The sequence below is a fragment of the Carassius auratus genome, chromosome 25, assembly GCF_003368295.1.
Source record: "Carassius auratus strain Wakin chromosome 25, ASM336829v1, whole genome shotgun sequence".
Taxonomy (NCBI): Eukaryota; Metazoa; Chordata; class Actinopteri; order Cypriniformes; family Cyprinidae; genus Carassius; species Carassius auratus.
The window spans coordinates 9,881,918-9,902,618 of NC_039267.1; the positions used below are offsets into that span (position 1 = coordinate 9,881,918).

General features: G+C 37.9%; 1 protein-coding gene across 1 annotated transcript in view; it reads left to right on the plus strand.

The window, feature by feature from the left end:
• Window positions 1-20,436, plus strand: part of LOC113043211 (transmembrane and TPR repeat-containing protein 3-like) — a 29,369-nt gene extending 8,933 nt beyond the window's left edge. Inside the window, exons 6-14 of the mRNA XM_026202445.1 lie at window positions 76-248; window positions 3,801-4,053; window positions 10,538-10,686; window positions 10,770-10,890; window positions 11,126-11,237; window positions 12,999-13,102; window positions 14,179-14,348; window positions 15,000-15,226; window positions 17,300-20,436. Coding sequence (XP_026058230.1) covers window positions 76-248; window positions 3,801-4,053; window positions 10,538-10,686; window positions 10,770-10,890; window positions 11,126-11,237; window positions 12,999-13,102; window positions 14,179-14,348; window positions 15,000-15,226; window positions 17,300-18,165 — 2,175 coding nt within the window. The 3' untranslated portion in view covers window positions 18,166-20,436. The remainder of the gene's footprint in view (window positions 1-75; window positions 249-3,800; window positions 4,054-10,537; window positions 10,687-10,769; window positions 10,891-11,125; window positions 11,238-12,998; window positions 13,103-14,178; window positions 14,349-14,999; window positions 15,227-17,299) is intronic.
• The last annotated feature ends 265 nt before the right edge of the window (window positions 20,437-20,701 follow it).

The following is a 20,701-nucleotide window of genomic DNA, read 5'->3' on the forward strand; positions in this document are numbered from 1 at the left end:
AGATGCATGTATATGTATGTATTTACTTCTGTTTTATTCCTCTTGTCATGTAATTTTCTCCTGTTTTTAATACAGTTCACTCTGCCCATGCTGATTGACACCCTACTTCAGGTGTTGAGTGGACAAGACGGTTTTCCCTATGCTGTTCTCCAAACCCTTTTGAAGCTCATTGTCCTGATCATCAGCACACTATTGTTGGTCATCGTCAGGGTGCAGGTCATTCAGTCCCAGTTGCCAGTGTTCACCAGGTGAGACTACACTAAAACCTCTGTCGGGTTATACACCAGCATTTACCAACCATTATTCACAACACCCCTTTAGATTTCTCAAAAATGTGCTACATGAGGATGAAGCAGAACAAAATTACAAATAAAATACAATAATATTTAAAAGTAACACTGCATGGTGTTCACTGTGTAGATTAAATGGCAGTAGATGAATCTCTGTTTAAGCTGTTTGATTAACATTCACAACACAGCAGAAGGTATTTCTAGGCTATTTAGAGTATTAGAAGATATATATAGGATGTTTTACGCTATGATTTTTAAACAACTAATCTGTGAATCATTTCACGAATCATGAACTGTGGGGCCTTAGCAGAGTTTAAAGCAATGATAAAGTCTTGATCAATAGAAAGTTCAAAAGATCAACATTTATTTGAAATATAAATCCTTTGATGGTATGAATGTCTTTACTGTCTCTTTTGATCAATTTATAGCATCCTTAAAGAAAAAAATCATAATGAACCCGAACCTTTGAATGGTGCTGCACATACATGTTATTACACATTATGATATCTTGGCTGTGATTGTCACGCCTTGTGAGGGCTGCAAGATTTGGTGCAAAAAAATTAACTATTTAAAATGCAATTTAAAAAATGGTGTGCTTGCTGCAATATTTGTGAAATTTTTTTATTATATATCAATATGGCTACAAAATAATTGTAATTATGATAATTATTATTATGCATACACTTGTTTTTGGGGAAGGCGTGGCCTAGTGGTTAGAGACTTTGACTCCTAACCCTAGGGTTGTGGGTTCGAGTCTCGGGCCGGAAATACCATGACTTATGTGCCTTTGAGCAAGGCACTTAACCCCCATCTGCTCCCCGGGCACCACAGCATAAATGGCTGCCCACTGCTCCAGGTGTGTGTTCATGGTTTGTGTGTGTTCACTGCTGTGTGTGTGTGCACTTTGGATGGGTTAAATGCAGAGCACGAATTCTGAGTAATTAGTCTAGCTAAGCCATATCACAATTTTGGTTTCGTTTTCATTAATCATGCAGCCCTATGTCACGCATCATTATATTCAGCATGGACAAATGGCTTGTTGCTGGAAACTTGTCACATTAAGCATGGTGTAATTCACATCCCTGAGTGGCTATATTGCCTTAATAAACTGATTTATTACTGAACATTTGGTCTTAAAAAGGAAATGGTTAGTTTCTCAGCTCAAGCCAAAATAGTATCAGTCACCAAGGGGAATGATGTGACCAATGAATGTAAACACAACCATGGTATCATATAATGGGAAAATGGTTGATCATGCAGTGCATGATAATCTATTTAAATGATGAGAGCTGTCATGATGCTTATCTAAACATCAACAGCCTGGGCCTGAAATAAACTTGATCTATATATCATCTGATCTAGAACTGCCCCTATAGTAGTGAATAGATAGTGATTGACTCTGGCCACTTCTAAACAAATCGGTCATCTATGTGAATCCAAGAGCTGTGTGTGAAATGCCGAGACATACTCCTTCTGATTATCATCCCCGGGGAAGTTGATTGGGATCAGATGAAGAAATCCTCTTGGATTCGTCACGGAAGCCATCGGTAATCCCCAGACATAATCCACTGACTGTCTCCGACCGTCTGAATTAGTGTTATCACACGGCTCTCTAGAGACATAATACGCTGGATTAACATACTTTCTAAGTATATTTTGTCCCTGTATGTGCTGTATTCTGGAATATTGTGATAATGTTGGAATGTCCCAGCCAAAACAAAAACATTCTTCTTCCAATGCATTGGATTTATGGAAGGGTTGTGCAAAGGCTTTTATTGGATTTTTAATACTTGCAGTTGGCTCTCCCGCCCTTTAAACCTTTCTCCAAAACAGACCCCTTGGTGAAAGCCAAGCGATAAACTTCAGTTTATGTGCATTTCAAACAGCGGAAATATTTCATCTTTGGAAAATATTAGCTTCGAGCTTAAAAGGTATAAGGAATTGATAGTGAAGACTGAAAGCCTGTGTCAATATTCTGCACTTAAATTTCCTTTTTTTTTTTTTTTTTTTACCTCTTAAGACCTGAGAATAAAGTTTTTGTTCTTCATGTCTTTACATTAAAGCATTACAAATAATGTAAAAAAAAAAAAAAAAAATGTATTGAAAAAAAGAAGTGTAATAATGGGAGTAATAATTGACAAGATTTCATAGAATATTGTAAAGCCCTGAATGTGCTCTGTACAGTACATCCAGACTTAAAACTGTGGCATGTACAGTCTCAGAGAAATCCACAAAAATATAACATCCTCAAATGAGGCCTCAGGTTCTTAAGAGGTTAAAGTAAAAACCCTAAACTTCAATTTTTTATGTTGTTACTTGAATGGCAGCATGTGTACTTAGAATATGTGCTGCCAAATGAATAAATGCACTTTCATTTGAAACCTGTTAATGCTTTTTATTAAATCAGGATGCTCTTGTTTCCTATTAATGGGTGTCCATAATCATTATCCCCAAAAAAGTGTCTGTTTAATGCACCATTAACATTACATGCTTGTGATTCAAAGAACTGCTTGTGATTCAATCAGAGTTAATGACCTGCTTCAACGGATCAGTCTTGCCAACTTGGCACCATGGTTGTTTTGGTGACTTTTTTTTTTTTTTTTGTAGCCGCCTGATGCACCTGATAATTCAGTTTGGCTGTTTTTCAGTGTGGCTTGGATCTGTTTGATCTCTTTGTGGTTTCATGCATAGGGAACATGATGCATTGCAGAAAAATGGTCATGGGTTGAATTAAAACAACAACAAACAAATGCTGTAAATTACAGCACTTAGGATTTTTTTTGTCTCTTCCTAGGTAATGTATACCTTGTAGTTTTATGTATTAAATGTGTACTCAAAGGGCATATGCTGCAGGCTTGGGCACAATTCAGAATTCAAGAATGAGCTTCTTTTCAGTTCATAGGTGTGAATTTGAATTGTGAGATTGAATTTAATTCGCAATGACCGTAAGTTTACTGAGTTGCAGTTTCCCATTTCCAAGATTAACTTTTTTAATTTTCAACAAATTATATTTTATTTTATATTTCCCATTTGCTTACTCAATTTAAATTCAGGAAATAATCTAGAAATGAAAAATCCTCAATTTAATGCTAAATGGTGTTGAATGTTGAAATATGCATTTCAGATCTCAACACAATGAGGCACCAATGTGTTCTATTGAATTTAGACCAATGAAAATATTATATTTACGATATTGGTTAATAATTCACAGACACCGCACTAGTACAAGCACTTATTCAAGCATTTAAGCAGTCATTCTAAAGACCTGAGAGTAAAATATAAAATATTGAAAGAAATGGCTCTTTAAAGAAGATATTACTGCTGATTGTTGAACTTATATCCAGTAAACATCCAAAACATGTTGAGTTAATTGATTAATTGATTTAGTGAAATATTAAACCTGCCTCTGCTTATCTCTATTTCTCTTATCAATAAAAACTTTAGTGTCTTTTAGTGTGGAATGTCTTAATGGAGAGGAGTACTCATTAATTCTATTCCATCTATCATCAGGTTTGATAATCCAGCTGCCGTCAGCTCCACCCCGACCAGGCAGCTGACCTTTAACTACCTCCTGCCAGTAAATGCCTGGCTGCTACTCAACCCCTCTGAGTTGTGTTGTGACTGGACAATGGGCACTATTCCTCTTGTGGAGTCCCTGATGGACCCTCGCAACCTCGCCACTGTAACATTTTACGCCATGTTGAGCCTCCTGGCTTATCACAGCCTTTGGTACGGCCACAGCTCTGCAAAGATCGTCATGATGGTATGTTAGTTGGTGGGGATTATTGAAATTCTGATTATATGTAAACTAAAGGAAAGTTAAGATCTCAGTGGGTTCTTCAAATGTACTCTTGAACATTTTATTTAGTGGAAATGCATTTCTGTAACCGGGACTTGGATGTGAATTTTTTTTATTATAGTTATCTATTTAAATGCACAAGAAAACACAGAGGAGAAATTGTTTACTCAAAAACAGTTTAAAGTAATCTATCATCCCCAGTCTCATTTGAAATCTGCCAAATACAATTTAGGAGGATTTTCATCCATACAGCATAAACTTTACACATGAGCTGTTTTCCAGAATCCAAGTGAACTTAGTCTTGAATTAAGTATTCCTCATGGTGTAGTGTAAGCTAATGTGATGTAATTGAAATAAAAAGAAAATAAAAGAACTGGAGATTTGAGATGTATCTGCTTCAGGGAAATGAGGCTAATGAAAGGATTTGAGAAAATTACCTTAAATTCCCTGTAGTTGCTCCACTTCAAGGCCATCTTGGCACAGCTATTTTCCATGTTGCCAACTGGCAGAACAGCTTCTATACGGTTTAATTTCCAAAACTGGTAACAGATTAACTTTTTGCCACATTTTCAAGTGCCGGTGAACTGAGATGATTTACTGGCCGAAATAATTATTTTTATTATTGTAAAATGAAGAAACTATCATCTTAGATACATTTTTGGCATTTTTTGACTTTATTAGTATAGCACAGTGTATATGTTACAGGAAGTGAAGTGTGAGAGAGAGAGAGCGAGAGAGAGCGAGAGAGAGCGAGAGAGCGAGAGCGAGAGAGAGAGAGAGAGAGAGAGAGAGAGTTGGTTGTGATCGGGATCAGGTTAGTTTCTCAAGCTGGGATTCGAAGAACACAGAGTACTTAGAAGAAAATAAACTTAAGGCATCCTATAAAAACTTTTGTCACGGAAGTTTTTCAATTAGAAATGTTTTGTTTTAGATTTGAATCAACTGTATCACTTAATCGAATAAGGACTATTGCTCTTATTTCATTTAAACCAAGTATATTGCAGTTCCTGAAGTTTCTGCCCAACTGATGCACATTTTACATTCTTTGTCAAAGAGAGTTTTTACTTATATTTGGCTCTTGGTTGGTGAATTAATCTTAGACGCTGTTTGTCAAGATTACGTTTTAGTCACATCAAGTCAGTAATACAATCTGACAACACAATTTTTGCTATTTAAACTGGAGATTAGATTAAACTTTATTGTCATTGAACATGTAAGGTACAGAATATACAGTGTCTACAATATGTTTACAAATGTACAATAAATAAACTGATAAGGCAGTACTATCGACATAATGTCATAGTTGGTGGGCAGAATTCAGCAAGGAGACAGCTGTAGGGAAAAAGCTGTTCCTAAGTCTGCTGGTCCTTGTCCGGAGGCTCCTGAAGTGCCTCCCAGAGGGCAGGAGGTCAAACAGTCTGTGGTCAGGGTGAAAGGAGTCCTTAAGAATGTTGCAAGCTCGACGTGGACTGCATTTTCTCTGAATGTCCTCAGTAGCAAAAAGTGTTGGCTCTGTGATGTGTTGGCCGGTTTTCACCACCTTCTGCAATGCCTTGCAGTCAGAAACTGAGCAGTTCCCATACCAGAACTGTGATACAACTGGTCAGGATGTTCTCGATCGCACACTGGTAGAAGAGGTGCTGGTGAGCCTTCTTGACCAGGCTGGAGGTGTTTGTGGTCCAGGAGAGGTCCTCTGAGATGTGGGTTCCCAGGAACATGAAGCTGGATATACATTCAACAACCATTCCATTAATGTGGATGGCACCATGCCTACTTCCTTTCTCCTTCCTGAAGTCCACAATAAGCTCCTTTGTCTCACTGGTTTTAAGGAGCAGGTTGATGTCAGCACACCATGCTGTACCTTCTCCCTGTAGGCAGTCTCATCATTGTCTCTGATGAGGCCAAACACCGTGGTGTCTTCTGCAAACTTGATGACGGAATTAGATCCATGCACAGGCTTGCAGTTGTGGGTGTAGAGGGAGTAGAGGAATGGGCTCAGCACACAGCCCTGTGGTACGCCAGTGTTGAGTGTGATGGTGGTGGAACAGATGTTACTTGACCGGAGCTGATTGCGGCCACTCAGTCGATGCTTGTGTATATACCAATCGCAACAGAATACATTACCCATTATAATCAGTGATGTTGTCTACACTGGATGCGGCATTTTTCATCAGCCTCATAGCTTTGTAGCATCTTGTTGCAATGCAGACAGAGTGTCAGCATAGTTTTTTAGACTCCGTAACAAAGCAGATTGAAAAGGTAGTATCTGCAGTCCAATAGACTGCAGTGTGGTGGTGGCTTGAGTCTATTGAATGGTGATTTAATGCAACATTGTCACCTAATTGGAGAGACTCAATGCTAAGTAAACAACAATGTCTCCGTCTTTTACTTTCACAATGAGCTTTCCATCGTTTGCTACTTTAGTAGGGCCCTGTGATTTCCGTGATGATGAAAATATGGACAGAATCGTGCGATCCAGTGATTAAAAACAGAATTTACTTCTATAATTAGTTCATGGAATTTGTCATATTTTTGATGAATAAATAAAAAATAGGTTGGTACACTTTCAACAAAGTACACATCAAATTGTGATATATAAACTAGTGTCTGTGAATATTAAACTGCAAAAAAAGCTATTTGAATATTAATTATTTATTAATTTTAGTTTACATTTGGAAAAGCTGTGCTTAATGCATATACCTGCCCTTGTTGGTTTGGCAGTAGCTTGCGTGCCCTACATAATTACCTTGTTTATTATATATATATATATATATATATATATATATATAGTTCTGTTTGTGTTCGTTATAAAAAGTGAACTTTACTGTTAAGTGCACTGATCTCAGACTCCATTTGAATGATGTGTGTTAAATTGTTAAATACCCTGCCACCATTACATAGGCCTATGTTTGATCACCACATTTGAGTTAATGAAAAACTTCCAAACTTTAGACCATACTTTACTTTAATATAGCTTATACAGAATGAATACTGGCTGATATCAAATTTTTTGTTTGTTTGTTTTTTACTCCCTAATACTGGTATCCCCCCTTAAAAAAACATAACGGTCAGGTTCTAATTTAAACTCAAATCACTGTAAAGACATGTATTTTCAGGCTGGTCCAGCTTGTGCACAATCTTGTGGGAACAAAAAGCCAAAGAGGCGATTGGCTGTTTTAACTTCAAGGAAGTTAAAGAAAACACTTAATTTCTAGAAATGCATGTGCGTCACAACCTTTCATTATAAACAGATGGTAATTACTACCCAAAATGGGACATTTTTAGGCAAGGTATTAATCATTGTGTTGAAGTCTAAATGTACACCTAATTTTTGTTCACGCTATTTCATATCCATGGTCCAATGTTGTCTGTACTGCAGCTCTGATGTCTACATATGATCGACCACTGGCCGATTCCACGCTCGCAAGAGTTCGCAATGTCACAGTTGAAGTCCGTTTATCTTGTGTGTTCATATCTCCACTCGTTTGTTGTGTAACAGTGGTGTGAATTCTTCATCTGCGTCTCCACGCGCTGTCAACAGAGTTTGGTGAACTTCCTCACTCTGTTGGCAGAGGCCGCTCTTGGAGAGCAGGGGGCCACAAATCATTATTAATGGACAGTGTGCACAGATGAAGGAGGAGGGCTTGGGCATTAACATGTTGCACTGGTCTGCTTCGTTAGGAGACCGAGAACAGGTTGCACGAGGATATTCCTCTGAATCTGTTTTATTTGGCCACAATTAGTTATTTTAATGATTCCCTGTGTGAAGCCCCTTGACATTCACTTTTAACAAACAGGAAACACTTTGGTGTGAAAGTTTGGCTAATTTGTCTCTGAAGGTTTTTTTTTGTGTGTTGCATGTTCCAAAGCAACCAAACAGCATGCAGTGCACAGCTTATGATAACCACAGACAAAGCGTTTGTTTGTGCAGAAACTTCTTTCATCAAGATTGATTTTGGTCTCTAAAGTGTCAAGCAAATTGGATAAATATGATGCTCCCCATACTGCTGCTTTCGGCCCTGTTAAATCCACCACTGCGTAAGCAACGCATGACAGTTTTGGTTCTTGACTCACTCTGAAGCTGCTGCCAAAACCAATTTCTGCGATTCGCTTTCAGGACCGCACAATATGAGATGAATGCCCCCGTTTTTTTGGGATTGCTCGATTTAAAAAAAAAAAAAAAAAAAAAAAAAAAAACCTCTATAAGGCACCCCTGTGGTTTACTTGATGATAAACTCGTAAATATGAGTGGGATTTTGAAAAGGGACTCTTGCCCATAAAAGAGTGAGATTAGCCGTAGCTAGACAAAACAAAATTAGTTTGTTCTTCAAAACAGGGTGTCCAAGGGCTGTGCCCTTGCAGGGGTTCAGCGTTTCAAAAAATCCTGATCCATCACCTTGTCATAAGGTGCTTTTCTTAAATAAAACCTATAATCCCAATCTTACATCTTGTGGCCTGGCATGCATTGTGCAAGACAGGCGTGTTTGCTTGTGGTTTTGATGAAAAGTACCATGTTTGAGGATCACTGCAGTGACATGTTCGCATTTGTGTTGAATCAATCATACATTGCCACCACTCAGAGAAATTATCTCGGACCATCGTGGTTATGTGGCTTGGTAGTTTTCCTGCACTTCTCCTACAGGTCAAGCATGTATAATTGGGTTAAGTTACAGATTAATCAAACTCATGGTCTTGGTTTCAGACAAAGCTTTATGAAACCAGAGCGATTAGCATTCAGACCTGCACAAGCTTGTCTGGAGCAAACAATGATAACATTTAAATCCAATATTTTTTGCGTATGGAATTTCTTGGTTTACAGTTGGTTGGCCGTTTTTGTGCCCACTCAGGGTTGCCACTTAAGACAAATCCCTGATTGGATTGCCAAAGAGACTGGCGTTTCTACTTTCTTGCATTAGATTTCAAAGAGCTAGGAAAAAAAAACAGGTAATTTCTTCAGTGAATGGGCAATGATTTGCACTTTCACATAAGGCAGGGGTGTCAAACTCTGGAGAGCCAGAGCCATGCAGGGTTTGGATTCAACCCTAATTAAACGTATACCTGATCCAACTAATCAAGTCCTCCTGGCCTGTTTGAAAATTACATGGTATGTGTGTTGGAGCAGAGTTGGAACAAACCTACGCCAGGCTCCGGCCCTGGCGTAGGGGGTCAAGAGCTTGGAGGCTTGAAAGTCTTGAGAAACATTTGATATTAGCTTAAAAAAAAAAAATCTTAGCTTGCATGAAGAGACTAAAGCTGTACACTAAATGTACACCCTCAAATTAAAGTTATCATTTACTCACCCTTATGTTGTTGCAAACTGAAATTTATTTCTTCTGTTGAACACAAAAGACAAGATAAAATCAAGTAAATACATTTGAAGAATGTTGGTAACCAAACAGTTGCTTATAGCCATTGACTTTCGTAGTTTTTTCCATACAACAAAATTGAAAAAAAAAAATTATATATATATATATATATATATATATATATATATATACATACATACATACATACATACATACATACATTTATTTATTTCAAAATTGTGTTCAACAAAAGAAAACAATATCAAACTTGTTTGAAACAACATGAGTAAATGATGACAAAATATTTTTGGCTGAACTACCCATTTAATGTATGTTCACAAAGAGAAGCATTGTTTCAATCCTGACTTATTTCCAGACTTACTTTCTTTGAATAACATGCTGCTTGTTTTTTCTGTGCAATTACAATAAATGTTTACAAAAAAAATCTTAAAACTGCTCAATGTGACTTGTTCCAAGTCTCCTGGAGCCATGTGATATCTTTGTGTGAGAAACAGTCCTAAATGTATAGTTTTAGCATTATCAAAAATGTTGACATTCATAATAGCTATTCTCAGTAAATTCATCTATGAACAACAAATTAAATTGTAGCCCATTCCTCATACAAAACTGTCATGTGACATAAGGAGAGTTGGAATATATTACATACTGTAGTCATTTTTACTGTACTTTTTAAAGCTTGAGAGCTTCAGTCTGAGTGACCAAAAAGCAATAATAAAGAGGAACCAGCACATCTTTCAGAATCTCTCCTTACGTGTTCCACAGATGAAAGAAAATATATTTCTCCTTTTTACCCTCCATTATTTCTTTATTACGATACATTCTCCTTGGTACAGACCCCTGGTCATGAGCTCAAACATCCCATGTAATTTACTGTGTTATTGCTGAAGATCAAAAGAAAGTTGTGTAAATAGCCTATGATAAATGTCTCCAGAAGGCATCTAAGATATGAGCAATGCGTTTATTCACTCTTGTGAAATAATAATGAAATATGTATGTATATTGTGCTTATTTTTTTTATTTTATTACCATTGTCAAAGAACCACACATTTTCATTCTAGGATGGAGCTATACATTTAGTACAAATATTTGAATGATTTCTCGTTTTTTTTTGCTCCCTTAAGGCACTGTCGTTGATCGTACTTCCTTTTATCCCTGCCTCCAACCTGTTTTTCCCTGTGGGCTTTGTTGTAGCCGAAAGGGTCCTGTACGTGCCCAGTATGGGATTTTGTGTTTTGGTAGCCCATGGATTTAAACTCCTGTCCCAAAGAGGGTAAACATCGTCTAAACAAATACTTTATTCCATTTAAATGACTTGCTCAGAGACTCATTCCCTGTTTTTGTGACATTATCCAGAGGCCTAAAGAAAACGTCTTGGTTGCTCACGGGAGTTCTTCTAACAACACACGCTGTGAAGACTTTCAACAGAAACTGGGATTGGGAGTCAGAATACACGCTTTTTACATCTGCACTGAAAGTACGAACACATCCAAGGACACATTATTGATTTATAGATCCACATCTGGCCACAGGCTCATACATATTGTATGCTTGTATTTTGAGATCATTACTTTGAATAAATCCAGCTCGCTGCTTTATATCAAAGGGTGAATCCAGACTAGAGTAAACTAGAGTACAATGAAATGATGTCTGGAAAATATTATTTGTTATGTCAGCCTGGCCTGAAACATTTCAAAATCATTTTCCTCCAGGTAAACAGGAACAATGCCAAACTCTGGAACAATGTCGGACATGCTTTGGAGAATCAAAATAGTTATGAAAGAGCGTTGAGATACTTCCTTCAGGCCACACGAGTGCAACCAGGTAATTGACTCATTTCCCAGATTATCTTTTGAAGTTTACCCTAGCATCTTTAAAGTAAATTGCATCCGTAATTGTGCAGGAAACAGGTTTTTCAATGAGGGAAAAATGTAGAATGGGGATTCCCACTGGGAATTTATTGGAGTGGGCAGTGCATTCTGATAATGGAGCCAGACTGAATGCTTAAAGGGGTCATAAGATGTGTTTCATGTTTTCCTTTCTCTTTGGAGTGTTACAAGCTGTTCGTGAATGGATAAGATCCCTAAAGTTGCAAAGACTAAAGTCTCAAACCTAAAGAGAAAATCTTTATAAAAGTTAAGACTTCTCCACACCCTCCAAAAACGGCTCGTTTAAACATGGCCCCACATTTCTACGTCACACTGTAGGAGGTTTTGCATAACACCGCCCAAATGTTCTTGCAAAGAAAGAAGGCGTAACTTTATTGTTGCTCCCACCGCGGCCGCCATGTTGTGAAGATGCTGTGTGTTTCGTATAAACCCATTTCATTACACCAAATGCACAAAATAAGTTTATTTTTAGCAACATCATATGACCCCTTTAATTAGCCTTTTGGCTATTAGTTTATATTATCCACTAGCCGTGTAGCATCAGCAAAAGGGAAAACTGTTTCAGAAGAACAGCGAGTTGTTACATTTTAATCAAAGATTATACAAAACAAATTTTAGCAACAATGAATCATTCACAATAACAACATCAAGGAAGTAAATGAGGCCAATCTTAATTTGTGTGGACCTTATGTGGATTTATGGAGTCATTACGGCAGATGTGCTAATGATAAATGATAGTGCGTCTCTGGGAATGATTTTGCACCACATTGTTTTCCACAAACACAAAATACAAAAAGACTTGCATATGTAATATTTCCATCAGTACTTTAGAAAATTTTGGCAGACAAAGTTAAAATGGAGTTTATTTTAAACAAAACTCATTGGATATGTTGGTTTAGGGAGGTGTGGGAAATTCTGCCTTATTATTATAAGTTTGGAGGCATGAGGTTAAAGACAATTTCAAATTGTGTATAAGCTAACAAGTAGTATTTCTTGGGACTGTATGAAAACATTGCAGTTTAAAACTATTTTCGCACTTAAGTGTCTTAAGAATATATGAATTTTAGGATTTGATGTGATAAGGTGAGGATTTAGGTTTTGTGTTGGCTTTTCTGCACTTCTGTCAGGCTACATATGAGAAAGACCATTGCGGCTGCCAAAGCCATTAGACTGTTGACTTTTATTGTTTAAGTTATGTTGGTTTATTGGGCTAATGTGACTTGAGAGATCCACCACCCAAGATGTGTTTTTCCCAGTTTAACTCTGTAAGCCCATTAATAAATGAAGAAATCCTGTGAAGGCTATCTATACAGTCAGTTTGCTTTTCATAACAAAAAACTCTATACTGCTTGAGTGTGGCCATGCATTTCTTAGAAAATGCTGGTAGCGTTATCAGTTTTACACATCGAAACCTACCGACACTGTTTGTTAGCTCTGTGTTGTTTGAGGTTACGTGGGCCACATGGCTGTAAAAGGTTGTAAAGGGAGTACTTTCACAGGAGGTGCTTTTCCTCTTCCCGGTCTTTCCCGCCGGTTCTCATCCCAACTGTGTATTAAACTGGTCAGCTGCATGTAACCGTTATTATTTGTTGCACTCAAGCCATATAATTCACATTCCACTATCTACTGTCTTCGAGGTTTAGTCTGTGCCATTTTCTTGATTTATGACTCTATACTAAACATTTCATCCTCTAAGATGACATTGGGGCCCACATGAATGTTGGGAGAACCTACAAAAACCTAAACCGGTCCAGAGAGGCAGAGGAGGCATATCTAATTGCAAAATCCCTTATGCCACAGGTATGAAATTCCCATGTGAGAATTTTTTTCCCTCTTATATTTAGGTTGCCAACAAACGCTGATGTAAACAATGAAATACTTCCATCTCCCAACTATAACGATCTTCTAAACAGTCTTCTGTTTATTACTAGATATCCAGTTCAGATATGATTTGCTGTCCATCACAAGAAAACTTGTTACCTCCTTTCCTGTTCTCCGCTCCTACTGCATTCTCCTGAGCCAAATGCAATAATTTTAATTTTGCACTGCCATAGTGTTGTACGGCCCAAGACAATGACCTAGCTTATCTCAAGATAAACTTTCACTGCCTGAATGTTACAAAACCAAACAAATTCATCTGTAATTTTAAAGGTAATAAAATTTTATGGCTCACAGGGACTGTTAAAAGGTCCACGATCTTGTTCCCCCTTTCTCTTTTATATATAAATAAAAGCCCATAAAGTAATAAAAAAAACTGTCTAAACTGAATAAGAAATAGTTTGTGGGTTTTAGTATGCGTGTATCAGCATTCATCAATATGCCAGTATGGTTATGGTATTGAAAGTTAAAAATAAGATCATTTATGTAAAAAAAGAAAAGAAAAAAAAGAAATGTATTTATTGTAACTTTTGATCAAGTTAAAGCATCCTTGTTAAATAAATGTATTTCTTTCCCCCAAAAAAACACTGAACCCAAATTTATTAACAGTAATATGTTCATTTAAATTGTACAGTGTTTTATATTGGAAAAATAGACCAAATATAATGATGACTCATGCTGTACTACACTAATTTTAGTCCAATCAAATGATCTCTAGAATGTTAATGCTCCTCAATACGCAAATAGCAAGTAGCAAACCGTGGTTCATGACTGTGATGTACCTACAACATCTTGGCTATTTAAAAATTGCTGTTTCATATGTTCTGCTTGACTTTTTCAAAACTGAACTTATGGCCTTTAATTTCACATGGGCCTATATTTCATGTTGGAATGTATAGAAAACCCATACTGAACATATTATTGTTATACTTAGAGTCAAATGTATGTATATGTAAATGGTTACAACCTTGGCTGACCTTCCTAAAAAATATTGGCAGATCATTCCAGGGAAGAAGTATGCAACCCGTGTGGCCCCCAACCATCTGAATGTCTACATTAACCTGGCAAACCTAATTCGGGCGAATGATTCCCGTCTGGAGGAAGCCGACCAACTCTATAGGCAGGCCATCAGCATGAGACCGGACTTCAAGCAAGCCTACATCAGTCGGCAAGTCTCCATTCATGCTGACAGGGTCAAAAATGTGTTTGTGTACTTGCATGCTTGCTGACATGGCCAAATGAAACCGAATGAGTTGTAGTTCAGACAATATTTTGGATTTGAGGTTATTGAGGGTGTTGTTTTTTGTAGCACCATGTATACACTGGATGATATTCAAGAAATACAATTGTTGAAAAGAATTAAACCGCCGTGTCTTGCAATTTAACACCTTTTTTGCTATCCGTAAGAAAACATTTCTCATAGATATGCGCTGAAGTCACATACCATAGTAAGAGAGTATTGGGGTGTTCCCTGATTTTGTTATATTTTGCATGAAGTGAAAATTTGCATGGCCTTCACACTTTGTGATTTCTCTCTGCATGTCTCATCCTGTTAATGAAATTTTGATCAGATAAGCTATTGAAAGTGGATTTACTGGAATGCCTTGGTTCTTGTGAATGTCAGGACTCTCATCCACACTATGAAAAGTGTACAAGGCAAACCAAAGAAAAAAAAACTGAATACCTTTCTATTACTCAAACTATTTGCTAAGAAAATATCTCTTAAAGAAACTGATCTTTCTTGTTGTACATGTGTGTTAGATTTCTGAGATGTCCTGCGAGAGGTATTCCAAAAATGTCTTTTTCTCTCAAAACTCAGAGGGGAGCTTCTGCTGAAAATGAACAAGCCCAGTGAGGCGAAGGACGCCTACCTACGAGCACTGGAGCTGGACCATACCAATGCAGACCTGTGGTACAATCTGGCAATTGTCAATATTGAGATGAAGGACTCCTCAGAGGCTTTGAGAAACTTTAATCGTGCATTGGACCTGAATCCACGGCACAGACTGGCACTCTTCAACTCAGCGCTTCTAATGCAAGAGTCAGGTGTGTGGGCTATGGCAATTCGAAACAAGCAATGAAGTTTGCTCTGTCACAAAACCTAGTGAGCTGCCTACATAGGCTGCTGCCTAATAAGCATCCTTATATCATAAAACATCTTAAGCAATTTGAAACGCTCTATAAGAGGAGCAATTTTGCATGGCACGCAGGCACTCAACTCACAGTTGATACCCTTTATAACACATTAAGTTTTAAAGTCTACATTATATTCTCACTTCCACTATCTTGAAGTCTTTGGTCGCCTTCATGAAATATGGATGCTATGATGCCTTCAAATTTGGCTATGAGACCTACTATTTGCGGTGTGCCATTTATGTCTTAAAATCCAGTACCACCTGCTCATGTAGCTCACTAGGTTCTAGTGAAATAATGTTACAAAATAAACTCCCTAATTAGATTTTTCTGACCTGATCTTAAAACATTGCGTCTTTTACAAGAAACAGTGAGGTATTCAGTAAACTCAGTTTGCTAGTCAAAGTTGCTGTATGTAGGATTGACACAGAGAGTGGTTGAACTAGATATTGCGGTCCAAATTGAAAATATTGGAGAGGATTTTTTTTACCTGGCTGCTCCTCCTCAGACTTGACACATACGCAGGTTTCCAGATTGACGACAAACAAGAACGAGTGCATTTGATGATTAATGAAATTAAGCATGCTGTGTTTTCTGCCAACTGGCAACCCGGGAGGCCAAAATACAAGTGAAAAAGCTAGCAGTGGGCGGGTTTCACAAACCAAAACAAAGACAGACATTCTGGCCCTGAACACACATGTTCAAAGGATAATAACTGACTGCAGCATTGTTTTTCAGATAAACTAGTTTGTTAACATAGAATGTTTCTTAGATATCTGCAAACATATTATGGTATTTTTATGCTTTAGTAGAGTCAAAATCTTACATAGAGAACCTTTAATGTTAGAGTCACATGAGGTTAGACGTCAGGAGCGTAAGCCAAATTGTTAACCTATGGATTCTTTGCGTGCCACCTCAAGGTAAGGCAGCAACCTCTCACCTAATTCGGGTCATGTTCTCATGTCTAAGAATGTAAGCGTTTGATCCAAAAGCAATACATTTAAATTGTGACTCATTGAGCCTAACTTTGAGTTTTATGCCATTTTTTCACTATTAGCTTTGAATAGCAGGAAAGACTGATGGATTCTTGCAGTGCAAGTGAGGCATTAGCTGAGATTAGCACACCTACGCTGCCGCAATGTAAATACTATGAATACAACGGCTCTATTTGCACATGGTTTTAGGCCTGTTGTACAGACTGTTTAATCATGTGACTGAGGAAGCATTTTGCGATCAATTTACAGGCCTGCTTTACAAAACTGTTATTTTTTTCATTCAGTTTTGTAATTGTGCCCATCTGTATTGGTTTTCAAATAAAAACAAGTTTGTTTTAAATTTAACCTGCTTTCCATGGTTTCCCCATTTTTTTCCTACAGTAGTTCTTCTGAACACTCTTCAAGCGGGTGTTAAAAAGCTGTCCGACCCTCCTTACCCTCATTCTGACCTCATCATTGCAACATAGGATGGTGAACAACGTAGACTTTGTTACAAAGCCAAATAACCGAGCCAAAATACTAGATATAGCCATGTCGGGGTTTTGGACACTTTAATCAAAACAAAGACATAAAGCATAAAACTAATTCATGTGAGTTAACTTCATCTAAATAATCTACATTCTCGGATATTCCATATTTTCATTTATTTTACTTCAGTTGCTCAACAGATTTATAGCACCAAGGGCATCTGGGGACAGTACTCTCTTACCATTTGTTTTTTGGTTTAGTTTGCTTTATTACAATACCAAAATTAACATCCTTGCAAAACATCCTTTCCCACATTGAATTTCATTGTGTCGACATATTTTTACAATATGGTATGAATAACTTTGGTGGTCCACTTAAAAAAAGGAGACTTACATGGGATGGATCAACATCATTAAATGAGGACAGTCTGTATTATCCTTAGTTGTTTAGCAATTTGACTAATCACTTGTTTATTTTTTAATTTAATTGTAATAGTTGCATCTCTAACGTTCTTCGTTGACAGGCGAGGCAAAATTTCGCCCAGAGGCAAACCGTCGCTTTCTCACCTACGTGAAAGAAGAGCCGGATGATGCTAATGGCTACTTCAACCTGGGAATGCTGGCAATGGACGCTAACGTGAACGAAGAGGCAGAGCGTTGGATGCGGGAGGCCATTCGGCTGCAACCCGGCTTCCGTAGCGCTTTGTTTAACTTGGCCCTGCTCTACTCTCAGTCACAACGGGAACTGGATGCTCTCCCGGTGCTTGAGGAGCTGCTGCGGTACCACCCGGAGCACGTCAAAGGCCTGATCCTCAAGGGAGACATCCTCATGAACCACCGCAAGGATACGCCTGGTGCCAAGGCCTGTTTCGAACGCATCTTGAACATGGACCCCAGCAACGTGCAGGCCAAGCATAACCTCTGCGTGGTGTACTTTGAAGAACGGGAGCTCCAGCGAGCCGAGCACTGTCTGGTGGAGACACTCGCTATGGCCCCGCAGGAAGAGTACATCCGACGGCACCTCGCCATCGTACGCAACAAAATGGCTGATATGAGCACTACCGGACAGACTATTGCACCAACAGAGGGTGGTAGTGAATCGGCCAAGCATCAAGAGCAACAACAACAGGACAAACAGGAGGAGGAGGAAGGGCAGGGAGTTGCCTCAGGAGCAGGGGAGGGGGCCAGGAAAGAGAAGAATTTGAGGAAATCCTCCCCCAAAGAAAGCATCAACAGCCAGGGCCATGGCCAATCAAAGAAGCTGGACGCAGGCCAAACTGACAAGCGGACTAAGAGCAAATCCACAAAAGAGATTAAAGATATAGAAAAGAAAAGGGCAGCTGCCTTGAAGAGACTGGAGGAGATTGAACGCATATTAAGCAGCGATTAACCTTGTTTATAAACCACCACACTATTTTTATTTAAAGTGCGAGACCCTTCTGTTTTTTTGTTTTTGAGACCTTGATTATGCATGTTTCGTTGCACTTTTGTTAGATTGTTTTGTGTCTTTTATATATTGTGGTATACCTCCTTTTCCCACAGCTTTAATTATATAAAGCTGTTTGGTTGAACCGGTAAAAACCAGGTGTGCTCTCACAAAATTTGGTACTTTTTAAAAAGAATCCCTACCAAAAAAAAAATCATTTATTACTATATTGTTTATTTATGATTGTCTATATTCGAGTCACTGGATTAGTTTTTGTCACTTTTTTGTTTTCATTTACCAATCCACTGGCAAGTATTACTCATAATCACAAATAAAGTATTGGTAATATCAGTCAGCCCATTTCATAGCAGGGCCTCTGGGTGGTCCGTCACATGGCTGTTGTAATTTAGCTCAGCAGACCCCTTCCCTCTTTGCATGACATCACCGCACTTCCTCCAATTCACTGCTGCTGTTTATTCATGTCATTATTGCTGTTGTTGTTGTTTTTTTTGACACCCAATGGTGTCAGCGTTTAATTATATCCTCTGACATAATCTCATTCTGAATTAGGGTCACCTCCCTTCCTCAGCCCTCTTTTTGCAGGCTTCTGGGATTTATCTGTATGGCTCGCATACCTTTTGGGCTCTCACTGATTTCACAAATCGGTCATGCAGAGGCAGACTTTTTTTTTTTTTTTTTGTGGCTTTTTTTTTCTTTTCTCCCCACAAAGACATTTCCGTAAAATTATAATCAGGCTATAATCGGGGAAAAAAACTTCAAGGAATAATTCAACCAAAACTAAACATCTGTCATCATTTACTAACCCTTATGTCATTCAAAACCTGTATGACTGACAGACTTCTGTAAAACATTAGACATTTTTTATTCCCATGTACTGTTATACAAGATGCAAAAGTGTCGAGTGACTTCTGTGCTGCATGATAGCTTTGTTCAACAAACAGAATCTCATTTTAGTTGGTCAAGCTAGTTTTTTGAATAATGTTTTTGAATTGGTATGATTCGCCGATTCTGCAGTCCAGTTGCAGTACTTAACAGCTCGCTGTAGAGGCAGATTTTCTATGAATGACTTTCATTTCGGTGTTTTCTCGTGCAAAGTTGCCAAATGGCATAAGAAGACAACTACAAATTACAATGTTGCTTTTTTAAACTCTAATGTACATTCATTGCAATTGCTTTGACGGGAATCAACAGAACAGTTCTTAAAATGTCTTTGAAGCGACATGGGGTGAGTGAGTGATGACAGAATTGTCATTTTTGGGCCATTTAATATGGTGAATACCCCAGCGTAGACCATATTTTTTCTGTTTTTTTTTGTTGTTGTTGTTTTTTAGATTTTCTATTTGGAAAGAATCAATCATTCATTCTCTAAGCCAAGATTACATGCCAGTGTGTAACTTCAGTATTCTAATGTGTTGCAGATGAACTTCAAATATTCATGTTGCGCTTGGAGTTGAGTTGAGCATATTGTTTCCTGTGAACCTGAAATAACCATGTGTTCTTGTTGGAATGCTGTCTCTGTTTTACGGTTTACTTTGAAGGCAAGCCCTGAAATATCTTCTCTGACCTTTCTGAAGATTTTAACAGAAAAAAGGTACCTGAGAGCTCACTGATCTGTCAAGGCAGAGTCCTCAAAGAATGTGAGAGTGCATTTACATATATTCTACAACACTAGTGATTTTAACACCAATGTGGGTCACATATGTTATTTTCTAATAAAGCCATTTTAAGTAGCAAAACTGACTTCTATAGTTTACAGCGCTATTGGCTGTTTTGCCAATTGAGATGTTCACTCATAAAACTTGAGCAAGGACCTCAATTGCTACACGTTTGCAACATCTGTGCATCTGAATAATTTTTGTTTTGTTTTCATTTTATTGTCAGTTTGATAAGTCTATAAGGACAGATTTACATGGATGCACCATATTAATCCTCAAATATAAAGTGTTGGGAGTTCATTTCCCACTAAATCATCACACTCAACTCTAATTCAGCTGTATGTGATGTCATATTTCAAGTTTCCCTCAGCTCAGCTCAGCTCGAATCTGAATTATGTTTTAGGACTCTTTCATCTAATGTTTACTCATATTGTGCTTTCACCCCATATCCAGTTTGTTACATCATAATTTATGGTATTTACCTTTTTATTTGGACTAATGTTTTGACTTATGAGTGGTGGAGGGAGCTTCGGTTTTCCAATAAAAATGACTTGCATTACGGATGTCTCATAAATGCCACTTTTTATGCATTCTGGCAGCTGCAAACAAGTTTTGAGTCACCAGCAGAGAGAAATTATACATATTTGATTTGCAAAATCCACATGGTCCAAGATTACTCACCCACGCCTTTGACTCACGTGTTGCTCAAAGGCTGTAACTGTAATTTTTCTTGTGAAGGCCTCAGGTTTCAGCCTTGAGCTTGTGTTGCAATGGCGCTTGCTATAATGTGATATGTGCGTAATGAAGCGCGTTGCATACAAGTG